Source organism: Dreissena polymorpha, chromosome 4, assembly GCF_020536995.1.
Source record: "Dreissena polymorpha isolate Duluth1 chromosome 4, UMN_Dpol_1.0, whole genome shotgun sequence".
Taxonomy (NCBI): Eukaryota; Metazoa; Mollusca; class Bivalvia; order Myida; family Dreissenidae; genus Dreissena; species Dreissena polymorpha.
In genome coordinates, this window is record NC_068358.1 from 43,942,796 (window position 1) to 43,956,805 (window position 14,010).

The 14,010-nt window shown below is 39.3% G+C and overlaps 1 protein-coding gene across 1 annotated transcript in view; it reads right to left on the reverse strand.

Moving 5' to 3' along the window:
* The window catches only part of LOC127879268 (intermembrane lipid transfer protein VPS13D-like), a 168,166-nt gene that overhangs the window by 137,449 nt on the left and 16,707 nt on the right, over positions 1 to 14,010 (reverse strand). Inside the window, 1 exon segment of the mRNA XM_052426038.1 lies at positions 13,672 to 13,790. Coding sequence (XP_052281998.1) covers positions 13,672 to 13,790 — 119 coding nt within the window.

Sequence of the window (14,010 nt, forward strand, 5' to 3'; positions counted from 1 at the left end):
CCTTTGGCTCAGATGTTTTTCAGGCAATATTGGTGCCCAAGCAAAGCGGCCATTTTCCATTCAACCAAATCTATCACCTCCATGCATTGACTTTAACAAAGGCTTCTGTCAATGGAACAACTGCAGGTTCCGACACGTCTGTGCAGTATGTCAAAGCCCAAAGCATGGCTCTTGGTCTTGTTATATGAAGGAACCACATTTGCATCCACAGCAAACTCAACCCCACAAACCCAATAATTCCTTTCGGGGATCTTACAGGGGAGCATTCAGGTTTCAAAGGGGCCAAGGTCAGCGGTTCAGAGCTCCAAAGCAATAATTTCATGCAATTAGCACCCTCACCAATAAACGTTGATATTTTACAGGCTGAATCTTATGATTACGATACTACAGAATCTAAATTTTTAGTAAATGGTTTTAGAAAAGGGTTCTCATTAAAGTATGAAGGCCCTCGTATAGCAACTAGTGCCAAAAATCTTTAATCTGCATTAAAGCTTCCGGATATTGTCTTGGAAAAGATTAATAAAGAGGTGGAACTGTGTCGCGTAGCAGGTCCATTTGAAAGCAGACCTTTACCAAATCTTCGAATATCACCAATTGGTTTGGTACCTAAAAAAACAGGGCAACAAGAGTTTAGACTGATCCATCACCTTTCCTATCCAGCGGGCCGGTCATTAAATGATTATATCGACCCAGCTAAGTGTACTGTGCAATATACTAGTTTCGATACCGCAGTACACATGATTCAGGATCTAGGTTTGTGAAAAGTTTAAAATGGACATCAAAAGTGCATTTCGCCTTTTACCAGTGGAACCAAATGATTTTGACCAGTTAGGTTTTGTATTTAATAACTGCTATTACTTCGATAAATGCCTGCCATTTGGATGTTCCATAAGTTGCAACTTATTTAATCATTTTGCAGATTTACTTACACATATTATTCAAAGGAAAGCAGGCTCTACTTATTTAATTCATTACTTAGATGATTTTTTGGGTGGTGGCAGAAGAAACTCTGGCGAATGTCGACATCAGGCTGTATGCAGAAATTAGGTGTGCCGATAGCAGCAGAAAAAACTGAAGGTCCGGTTACAGTACTTACATTTTTAGGATTAGAACTAGATTCTGACAAGATGGAGATACGTTTGCCACTTCATAAGGTTCAAGAAGTGTTGATTTTACTAAACAACATGCTACAAAAAACAAGATGCACACTTAAAGAGATGCAAAGTTCAATTGGTGTTCTAAATTTTGCATACAGGGCAATAATTCCTGGCAGGCCATTCTGTAGGCGGCTGATTGATTCCATTTGTGGTCTAACAAAACCATATCACCACTTGAGAATTAACAAGGGCATAAAACTTGACTTAATGATGTGGAAACAATTTTTTGTGAATTTTAATGGCATTAGGGTTTTTCACGACAGATTCTGGTCCTACAATTATGATGTAGAATTGTTTACAGACAGTGCAGGAGGCGAAGGCATGGGTTTTGGAGTTTATTTTGCAGGTAAATGGATGTCTGAACGATGGCCAGATGAATGGTTTGAATATGGATATACAACAGACATTACAGTTCTTGAATTATTTCCTATTGTTGTAGCCATTTTCACATGGGGCAAGGAATTGCAGCAAAAGAAAATATGCTTTAGATCAGATAATATGGCAGTGTGCCATATAATAAACAAAATGACTTTCAAATCTGATTTAATTATGGTCTTGCTGCGAAATTTGACATTAAAATGTTTGCAGATGAACATTGTGGTGAAGGCTGAACATGTTCCTGGAGTGAAAAACTCCATAACCGATGCCTTGTCTCGTTTTCAGATGCAAAGATTTTGGACCCTGGTACCAAATGCACATCAAAGCCCATCTATAATGGAACCCCAACTATGGCAAATATTCAACAAACAGCTGTTAGTTTGATAACAACCAGTGTGTCTGACAGCACAAGAACAGCATATACTCTTGCCATTAATCATTTTAATACTTTCAGGCTTACTTATAACCTACCGGATACATGGCCGATACCACTGAACCAATTTATTATGTACATATCATACTGCTTTGAAAAGAATTATGCACCATCAACAATCAAATTGTATATGTCAGGTATTAGCTTTGAGCATAAAATCAGGGGATTCTATAATCCATCTAGCAATTTTGTAGTTGGCAATGAACTATTCATCATCAGTATAGGTGAAGCAATCGCAAGCTTTCTTGGCAGCGACATTAAGTTTATTAAATGCTAAGGCCTATAATTTTGGGGGACAAATTGTTTCCAATTTGCAGTGGCGGAAAATTCTAGGCCGCTCATGATGGGATGGTGTCACTGTCAACAATTATACATTATTTCACAAGTTAACAATATTTTATATAGGTATGGGTGGTTCTCCTCTCCTTAATATGGCTCCTTTTGGAGATAATCAGTTTTGGAGGGAAGCCATCCTATATTTGGCACATTTCACAAAATTTCATTTCAAAGTTTGCATTTAGATGCTTTGGGTCTGCTCGGACAAAGGCGACCTGAAGCGGATTTATGGAGATAAGTATATACATGGAGTATATACGAGGAGTATTATACACAGTATATATGGAGCTATATATATACTCAGGAGTATAAAACATGGAGATTGGACAGTATATATGGAGATATATATATACTGAGGAGTATTGATTTTTTCAATGGAGGTTGGATATAGTATATATGGAGCTATATATATACTAGATTATGCGTGGTACATATGTAAAATAATAATAATAAATTGTAATTACTTTAAGCAAGCGTGACACCATCCTGTCATTGATGTCTAGATTTTTCAAAAATTTCATGTGGCAACTCTTGAAAACCAGTGGAATTCTAACTATCTTTTACTGCGGTCAATAAACTGCCAAAATATTACACTAAATTACCAATACATGTTATTTAACAGTATTCATACAAAAATGAATAAAATGACTGTGTACTTTTAATTTTGTTTTGTGTTTTTTCTAACTATGCATTTATGTCTTAAAATAAATGCCAGACAGATGTATTTATGTGTTTATCTCTATATTGATACCACTGTATAGCAATTGCTGTTCCATGCTGTTCACTGCAAAGGGCTGTAAACAAGGGGTTAGGCATCAAGCAACTGTCAGAGATAATGAGGTACCTGCTGTGGCTTATTGTTATTTCATTGGTCTGTGGTCATTAAATTACATGCAACAAAATGTGTGAAAAGTGGCCAGCACAGGAATTTGGGGCCTGACTCTAAACTGTTATATACAGTTGTTTCTCCCCTAAGTAATTTTCTGTGAAATCAATATTACTACTTAAAATTTTGAGATTATTTAATAAAGGCTTTTCAGATGGCAAAAATACGTTTGTTACACTTCATCCCCAACCAATCATCAACATAATAATCCTCTGTTATTATGGCCATGTTTTTCAAATGTTCACGACTATTTTCAAACTCGTCCGAGGAATCCACATAACCAATGTTTTGACCAAATTTCATGATGATTAGGCAAAAAATGTTACTTCTAGAGTGTTCACAAGCATTTTTACTATATAAATATAAGGAAAAAGACCCCCCCCCTGGCAGCCATGTTTTTTTACCAATCTGAACCATTTTCAAACTCAACCATCGTATCCAGGAAACAAATGTTCAGACCAAATTTCATGAAGATTGGACAAAAAATGTGACTTCTAGAGTGTTCAAATGTTTTCACTATATACATATAGAGAAAACTGCCGCGCCCCCTGGCGGCCATGTTTTTTCACCGATCTGGACCATTTTTGAACTCATCCGAGATATCAATAAAACCAATGTTTTGACCAAGTTTCATGATGATTGGGCAAAAATTGTGACTTCTAGAGTGTTCACAAGGTTTCTATATAGCCATATAAGGAATACTGCCCCACTCCCTGGTGGCCATGTTTTTCAACGGACCGGAACAATTTTTGAACTCAACCAACATATCATTAAGACAAACATTTTGGCAAAATTTACATGAAGATTGGGCATCAAATGTGACTTCTACAGTGTTCACAAGGTTTTTCTTTTTTTTTACCTAGTGACCTAGTTTTTGACCCAGCATGACCCAGTTTCGAACTCAGTCGAGGTATCATCGGGACAAATGTTCTGACCAAATTTCATGAAAATCAGATAAGAAATGTGGCCTCTAGAGTGTTCACAAGGTAAAATGTTGACGACGCACGAAGGACGGACGACGGACAAAAGGCGATCCCAAAAGCTCACCATGAGCACGTTGTGCTTAGGTGAGCTAAAAAAAATTTTCTTAAAAAAAATTCATTTTTATTATTAAGTACTTACCTGTTATCTCTAGCTTACCCCTTTCCAAGGGAGTTTATTCATCCGGAAAATATTCAAGCGCTGGGAATCATCCACCTCTATAAAGAATCCAAATCAGGTTAAACATAGTGCAATGTAACCTAACAGGAAATCAAGAACCATAACTCATCTTTCCTTTACACAAACATAAAAAGGCGATGAGCGGGTGGGAGGTGGGACTTACCAATAACAGGTAAGTATTAAATAATTAAAATGAATTTTATTTTAAGAAAATTTGTTTTAATATCATAAATACATTACCTGTTATCTCTAGCTGATTTTGCAGCTGCGGAGGGAAGGTTCGCAAATTTTTTCCCATCACAGCAGAACCCATATACAGGGTTTTTAGCCAGAGATAGTAGAATCACGTCCTCTTATAATCTTCGTTAGTACAGTATAGTACTTATTTCTCGGATGGCACCAGAGTACTAACGCCATAGAAGAAACTACAGTTTGAGCCACTACAAGAGGACCCAACCTATACAAATTGTCTTGTTGGCACTCAAGAGAACGAAGATAAAAAGAGGAGAAGGTGGTCGGATTCCTCCAGAAAGCAGCTTGAAGCACTTCAGATAGTGGGGTCTGATTAATATAAGCCCACGAAGCCGAAAGAGCTCTTAATTCATGCGGTCTTATCTTAAACAGGGATTAATCCCTCGATGAAAGAGAAGAGTAAGCTTTCCTTATAGTCGAGGCTATCCAACGAGAAATAGAAGCCGCAGACACATCGCCCCCCCCCTTTTAATGGAATGAAAAGTCTCTTGCGAGAACCTCGAATAGACTTTACCTTTTTAAGGTAGAACTTCAAAGCCCTGACCGGGCAAAGGAGTCTATCATCATCTTCATGTCCACAAGTTCTAGATAGACTTGGAACTTTGAAGGGTTTGGAAGCCATAGAGGGGAGTTGATTTTTAGCAAGGAATCCTGACTGACATAACAATGTAACGGATCCATCAGAAGAGTCAAAACGAAGATGACTATCCTCGATAGAAAGAGCATGAATTTCACTTCTCCGTTTGGCTGAAGCCATAGTAAGAAGGAAAACGGTCTTCCATGTTAGGAATTGTAATGAAGCCTGATCAAGAGGTTCATAGGGAGCCTTAGTAAGCGAACCTAGCACACAAGCTAAATCCCATTTAGGAGCAAGTGTACAAAATTCAGGACGACTAAGTTCCATAGCTCGAACAAGTTCTGAAATAGCTGGATCAGCACAGACTTGTGAAGACTTAGTAAAAGCCAATGTATGCGAAATCATAGATCTGTATCCTTTGATGGAACTAAGAGAAAGTTTCTTATCATCAAAAAGATAAATGAGAAAATCCGCTATTCGTCTAGCAGAGGGATTGAGGGGATCAATTTTCCCTTGAAAAAACCAATTAGAGAAGAGTTTCCAACGAGCATCATAGACTGCTCTGGTGGATTTTCTCCTTGCCGAAGCAACGAGGGTTGAAGCCTTGACAGAAAAACATTTCTTCCCCAAAGATTGCCTGATAACGGCCAGACGTGAAAGTGGAACATTTTTGGGTCGGCATGTAGTCTGCCTCTTTGAGACAGAAGATCTGACCTGTGAGGAAGATTCCTGGGATAATCGTACAGGAGACTGAGAAGATCGTTGAACCAAGATCTTCTGGGCCACCAAGGGGCAATCAGGAGTATCCTGCACGAGCTCACCCTGATCTTCCCCAATATTTGGGGAATTAGAATGGGTGGGGGATAGGCATAAGCGTCCAGTTGGTCCCACGCGAACAAAAGCGCGTCGATTGCCCACGCTGCTGGATCGTAAACTGGACTCACATACAGAGGAAGTCTGTGATTGTGTCTGGTCGCAAATAGATCGACCAGGGGATAACCGAACTTGAAAAAGATCTGGTTGGTCACTTCTTGATGAAGTGTCCACTCCGATGGAAGTAACTGGTGTTTGCGAGACAAACCATCCGCCAGGGCGTTGAGGCGACCTGGTATATATTTGGCCAGAAGATAAATGTTGAGTGTTTTGCAAAGAACAAGTAATTTTCTGGTTTCCAGATACAGGGATTGAGAATTTGTTCCCCCCTGTGCCTGGATGTAAGCCACCACAGATGTGTTGTCTGTTGACACCATCACACAAGAGTCTCGAAGATGTGATTGGAAATGAGATACAGCTAGAAAAACTGCTCGCATTTCTAGATTGTTGATATGTAGGTGAGATTCCTGATGAGACCACAACCCTGAAATTATTAGACTGAGAGGTTCCAGGTGAGCACCCCACCCTTCCATGCTCGCATCCGTTATTAGATATAATGACGGTTGTGAAGGAAGAAGGGGTACTCCTCCCAACAGAGTCTCCTGGTCTAGCCACCACTGAAGATGAGACACTAAGGAGGGAAGGATTGGAATCTGTGTTAATAGATTGCCTGGAGACCATTTCCAACAAGCTAAGAGATAGTGCTGAAGAGGACGTAGGAAGAGACGTCCCAACTGCACAAAGTCCGCTACTGAGCTCAGGATACCGTTGAGAGAGAGGAATTCTTGAGCTGTTATATGAGATTGGGACAAAACCCAGTTGACCTTCATCAGAAGGTCTGATATACGTTGAACTGACACTCTGACCCGATTGATGTGGGTCAAGAAATTCATTCCCACAAACGTTAAGTCCTGTGAAGGAATGAGGTCTGATTTGTCTGCATTGAGAAGGAGCCCTAAGGAGAGGAGTTCCTTCCAAGAGAATTCAAGGTTGTACAGAAGCAATTGACGATCGAGCTGGTGTAAGAGCCAGTCGTCGAAATACTGAAGAAGAAGAATCCCGTGAACTCTGAGGTGTGCTCCGACTGCCGTCATAAGTTTGGTAAAAACTCGTGGGGCTGTCGCCAACCCGAAAGGCATAGACCGGAACTGGTAGACTTGGCCTTGAAAGGCGAATCGCAAGTACTTCCGGTAGTTGTGATGTATAGGAACATGGAAGTAAGCATCTTCCAGATCCAAAGACACCCCCCAGTGCAGGGGTTTGATGGAGTCCCGTATGAAAGAAGGAGTCTCCATTTTGAAAGTTGGTTTGAGAAGATACATGTTGAACACTTTTAAATCTATTACTGGTCTCCAGGAACCATTTTTCTTTTGAACAAGAAAAAGACGACTGTAAAATCCTGGAGAGTAAGGATCTTGAACCCTTTCTACCGCCTGTTTTTCCAAGAGCCCGAGAATGGACTCTGGAATATGTGGATGCCGAGATACCAGCTCTATAGGGACGCGAGAAAGTGGAGGCCTTTTTTCGAATTGAAAAGTCAGGCCTTTTGTCACAAGAGAATGAACCCATGCCTCTGAAGTAATTTGAAGCCATCGATTTGAAAAGTGGAAAAGTCTGGCCCCGACTGGTATTTCCGGCATCAGAGGTTGTGGCGGTAGAAAGGGGAGGGCCCTAGGGCTGATAAGGAGGAGGTCCGCCCCTGCCGGTAGAAGTTTTGAAATTCCTCTGTCCCGGCTTGGGTTTGCCCTTTTTCCCAGAATCTTTATTAGAAGACTTGTGAGAAAAAGAAGGTTTGTTATAGGAAGACTGCCTATAAGGACCCGACCGTGGATTAAAAAAAGGCTTTTTAGAGAAAATGTTGTTTCTCTTAGTCTTCTTGAATGCTGGAACTGCTGGTGGCCTAGAAGCAGGATGCTAAAAGACCCCTTGGCGTTGTCCAGAGTTGTTTCTAGCTAAAGAAGCATGAAGTTGGTCATCCTTGTCAGCTGTGATTGCTTCTTGTATCCTTCCACCAAAAAGGAACCCTGATGTGAGAGGAGCTGTTCTGAGCGAGTTCATACCAGGTTCCAACAGAAAATCTTTAGGTAAAGAAGTAAGGATAAGATCTCTACGAATCCTTAGCATCTCGGACATTGAAGAAGCAGAAGTGTGAGATAAGGCCAATGTGGTCCGTGAGAGATGAATTAACAAATCACGGAGTTCCTCCGGAACAGATTCCGACCAATCACACACCATTTGTAAAATTGTCGCTAGCATAAAGTCAATTTGGTTAGTCAAACCTAATAATCTACGTTCCCTCATTTCCCAAGTTTCCAACATGGAAAACGGAACAGAAACTGAATTGGAACCACTTGGCATTACAAGGGATAGCTTGCTAATGTCCGGATCTGGAACCGGAAGTTTTGAACTAGAGCTTTGTCACAGACGTGACGTATACCCCCACATGGCGCATTGACACAGAATATTTTGCATGCTGTCTTCACAAAACAAGAAAATGTAATTTATGGCAACTTTTAAGAATTATTATGCCATTATCATTTATGGCCATAGACCTTTGATCTCTTGAATTCTTTCGCATGACACGCCGTCCAATGACAAAATTAATGTACAGAGTCAATTTAAAATCTCACAATGAACAAGAAAAAGGGATTTAATAATGGAGGTTTAATTAAAGATTAGCAATATAAGGTTTGACAATGTATGTTAAAGACATTGAAGGAAGGTTTTGCATTATTATTATTATTATTATTAAATTAGGTCAATCCTTTCAATTACACTTAGAAATGGTACAGTACACAATTAATGATACTAAATTAAATGTATTTATGTTGCAAGGGTTATACTTGACTTTACAGTATAAAATAATAAATAAGTTAGTAATATGTAATAAAACATAAACCATGATCATTTGGCCACCTTGGAATATAGTCATCAAAGCACAAGCTACACGGTAAACGAAACCACTTACTAGTTTGTTGTATAGGGTCTATTTAATCCACCTCAGGAAAATAAGACACACACACTTATGCACTTTTCACTATATAATACTTTTATTCAGTTATTTAAATAGTTCAAACAATACTATTCTTTTCCTCTATAAAACCAAAAACTAAACTAAACTGCTAGTGTATCAAAGCTTATTTTAACAGGTTTTTAAATGTCAAACATCTTTTCATAAAATCAATTTGCTGCAGTATAAACAAGAGCATGGTAAAATTAATGCTTTTTCAACAGAGTGTTATTAATGTAAACAATCTGGCAACACAATGTTGTTGTTTTTATAAACTTGATGGTTAAATGCTAATCAACAATTTCCCTTCAATATTTAAAACATAATCCATACCTTGTTGTTTCTATGAGAGTAATCACAGGAAAGGTGTTGATGTTTGATCATGATACTTGTTTTTATCTTCTAATTAGCAGTGTTGTGAGATAAAGTTATTTGTTTTTTTAATTTTTTGGTTGTTAATTAAAAAAAAAGTTATGCCCACCTACCTACAGTAATTTTTGGGGTGATTATAGGATATATACATTTTCAAAAGTGAGCTGCAATGTGATTGAGAAAACCAATTGGAATGATGCATACTGCTACTTCTACATGTTATTGCAATCTATTCCAAATGACAATCCCAAGTGTGCCCTGTTGAAAAGGGAAACAAAATGAAACGAAAATATAATTACCTTTAGATCAGCTACCATTAATAGTAAAAAAATCCGCGTGATTGCTTTAAGTTGTACAAAATTAGTGTGATGATCCGTGTGTACCAAGTCGGACAAGCTCATTTATGGCCATTTTTTACTTTTGAACTCCATATGTGACCTTGACCTTAAAGATATCGACGTAATTCTTTCGCATGACACACCGTCCAATGATTGTGAACAAATGTACAGAGTAATTTTTAAATCTCACAATGAATGACATAGTAATGGCCCAGACAATATCATTTATGGCCATTTTTTAACCTTTGAACTCAAAGTGTGACCTTGACATTGCAGATATCGACATAATTCTTTCACATGACACACCATCAAATGATGGTAAACAAATGTGCCAAATGATTTTAAAATTTGCCAATGAACGACATGGTTATGGGCCGGACAAGGTCATTTATGGCCATTTTTGTACCTTTGAACTCAACGTGTGACCTTGACGTTGCAGATATCGACGTAATTTTGTCACATGACACATAGTCCAATGATGGTGAACAAATGTGCCAAATGAAATTAAAATCTGACAATGAAAAACATAGTTATGGGCCGGACCAGGTCATTTATGGCCATATTTGACCTTTGAACTCAAAGTGTGACCTTGACCTTGGAGATATCGACGTACTTCTTTCGCATGGCACACCGTCCAATGATGGTGAACAATTGTGCCAAATGATTTTAAAGTCTCACAATAAATGACAAAGTTATGGCCCGGACAAGCTCAGTTATGGGCATTTTGACTTTTGAACTACTTGTGTGACCTTGACCTTGGAGATATGGACGTAATTCTTTCGCGTGACACACCGTCCCATGATGCTGAACAAATGTACCAAGTCATTTTAAAATTTAACAATAAATGACATAGTTATGGTCCGGACAAGCATTTTGACCTTTGAACTTCAGTGTGACCTTGACCTTGGAGATATAGACGTACTTCTTTCGCGCGACACACCGTCCCATGATGGTGAACAAATGTACCAAGTCATTTTAAAATTTAACGATAAGTGACATAGTTATGGTCCGGACAAACTTTCGGTTTAAAACGCACTAAGTGACCCTGTGACCTCGTTTTCGACCCGACATGACCCATATTTAAACTTGACCTTGACATCATCTAGATACAACTTCTGACCAAGTTTGGTGAAGATCGGATGAAATTTTCGGGACAGACCGACAGACAGACAGACCGACAAAGTGACTCCTATATAGCCCCCATTACCAGTAATGGGGGTATAAAAATCCAACCCAGATGTTGTATGTGGTACAGGAGGCTTGTAACTTTTACTTCTTTCCTGGTGTTTTGGATCAGCTAGTTCCTTAGGAATTTTCCATGTTTCTTCTCGTTTTGGAATAGTCTTATAAGCTGATTCCAATGATTGAAGAACAAATAGAACAGTAGAACCAATGGGAAGTCGCGGGTCATGACGAGCCGTCGACTTACTAACCCTGTTGGGATCAAATGTACGAAAAAGTTGTTCTGTCACAGAAATCGTCGCATTTGAAGACAGTTCAGCAGGTCTTGGACAGTAATCTTCACCAAGAGTACGAAACATCAGTTCATAGATCTGACTAATCGGAGCTAAATATTGTTCTGTCTCAACATTAGATTCTGCATCTGAATCAGCCTCACTCTCTACAACACCAGCGGTGTGTATAGAATCAGCAGGAACAGAAGTGAGAATATCTTGTACCAGATTGTGATTGTCTGGTAAAGGCGAATGATCATCCCCGACGTCAGTAAACCGATAATGTAAACCGGAAGTTGATGGTAAATTATCAGCATTGACCGGTACAAAATGTCCCGCCGAATTCTGTATCCATAGTGTATCAGTATTCGACAGGGTAGCTGTAGGGGGTACACGACTAGATACGGTAGATGATACCCGTGGTGTTGACACTGACGCCGTAGTGGTGAGATGAGCTCCTGAAGATGCAATATGTGTGGCAGTCAACTTTGGAACCGCCACATTTGGCATGGAAACATGCGATTCCATAAAGGAATACGATGGTGAACGACTATACGAATGGTAGGTCCGATGCTGTCTACGTGAAAGTTGACGACGTCCTCGTTTCCTGCGATGTCGAGATCTGGATCGGCTGCGCTGTCGAGAAGTGGATCGGCTGCGATGAGATCGAGATTTTCTGGAATACCGTCTGCGTGAGTGACAACTTGATCGCTTACGAGCGCCGCGACGATGATAACTGCTCGACGAAGAAGAGCGTGTCCGATGTCCACTCCTTGATGAAGACGATGTATTCAACGACGAATAGGATGTAGAAGAATAAGCAGATGATGAAGACCGAGTTCTTCTTCTTGACCGGCGATTGGTGTTATCGGTGGCAGGCCTAACTGATGACTGTTGACAGGTGACCGGACCGGTGATCAATGACCGGACCGGACCGGTGACCAGACCGGATCGGTGACATGACCGGACCAGACCGGTGACCGGCCGGTCATATCATGACCGGTTATGTCACCGGACAAAGACCGTAGAATGGCGGCTGCCATGTGGTCTGACATTGATCCAGTCGTTCCATGATCAATGTCGCCGGTATGGATGGTGTGAGTCATAAGATCTGATGACGATCAACTGACAACAACACCATCTTGCCCGGTACCTAGTGACTGACAAAACCGCTGGTCATCCTTGACCAGTGAAGTCACCAGGTAATCAACGTCGGATGGAGGTTCGTTGCGTTTGCGGCTGATCGACGTCCTCCGGCGACCTGCTTTCGTCCATGTGTCGTAAGCAAAAAAATCGCAAACCGCACATTTGTTATTACATGTGCAACCGGTACATGCAAGGCAAGTAGCGTGGGAATCCCACCTTGCATTGATATGACCACAAGAACCTCTATCCTGTAAGTTCATTCTGAAATAAAAGAAACAGAAAGAACCTACAAAAGACAAATTAATGATTATAAATTCAAATAAAAAGTTAAACCACAAAATGTAAACAAACGAACGCTGTACAAATGCCCTCAATTACTTATTGGGGAATAGGCACGAATTCCTCGTGGTTCACGTGCTCATGTACATGGGCGACGCTACAAACAAAGAAACCCAGCAAAAGCAGAAATATGACAATTACTGCAACAAAAAGTATAGAAATATAAACCGAATGATACAAATAAAAGATAAATAAAATTTATCCTTCAAACTCCGACGAAAACACCATGAAAAGAACAAAAAAGTCCTGAGCCTACAATAGGCGTGCACTCGTGGTTATCCGGAAAGGAAAGATGAGTTATGGTTCTTGATTTCCTGTTAGGTTACATTGTACTATGTTTAACCTGATTTGGATTCTTTATAGAGGTGGACGATTCCCAGCGCTTGAATATTTTCCGGATATATAAACTCCCTTGGAAAGGGGTAAGCTAGAGATAACAGGTAATGTATTTATGATATTAAAATAGATGAGCTAAAAAAACAACATTAACATGTTAAACTTCTGCGATAACCAGTTATTTACCACTTAACCTAAAACCTTAAATAGTAAAAATGTGTTAAACATATCATAATGCTTAAACATGTACCTTACACAAACAAAAGGAATTTGAAATTGCTTGCGTTGATAACACATCAGTTTATACACAGAGAAAATTCTTCATTTCTTAAACGAAGAATTAAATTAAGTGTAACAGCTTTCTAGTTATTAAAGTTATTACAAGTAATTTCCATAAATAACAAAAAATTGGATGTGCATTATGTATGAAATCCCTTAATATTTTTTTTTTATTATACTTCTGTTTTGTTTTTATATGCTGGACAAAAGAAGCAAGAAATCAATTGAACCTGTTAAAAGTTTCTACCAAGACAATCATGAAATGATGTCAGTTGTGTTTGAGTAATAAAGATTGATATTGCAATTGCACACAGATTCTGAAGGTCATTGATAGTCACTGATACCTGTTCAAAGTCAAGTCCATTGTATTTCTGGGGGTATCAGGGTTCCTCACAGGCAATGGGGTAGTGTATCTCTTCATCTTTGCACTGGCCGACACAGGGGAGAGGATATACTCATGTTTCTGTAACACAACCAAAGACAGCAGGATAGGATAAGGAGATGGCCCCACAAACCATAGAAAAGGATTTTGCTCATCATTCTCATCTTTAATACTACAGTACAAACACTTTATCCAATTATTTTAAAATTCTACTCCAAAGATTGTAACCACATTCAATTGTAAATATTAACTGTAGCTTTACCAAACACATATGTGTATAAATAAAACATAATCTTAGACA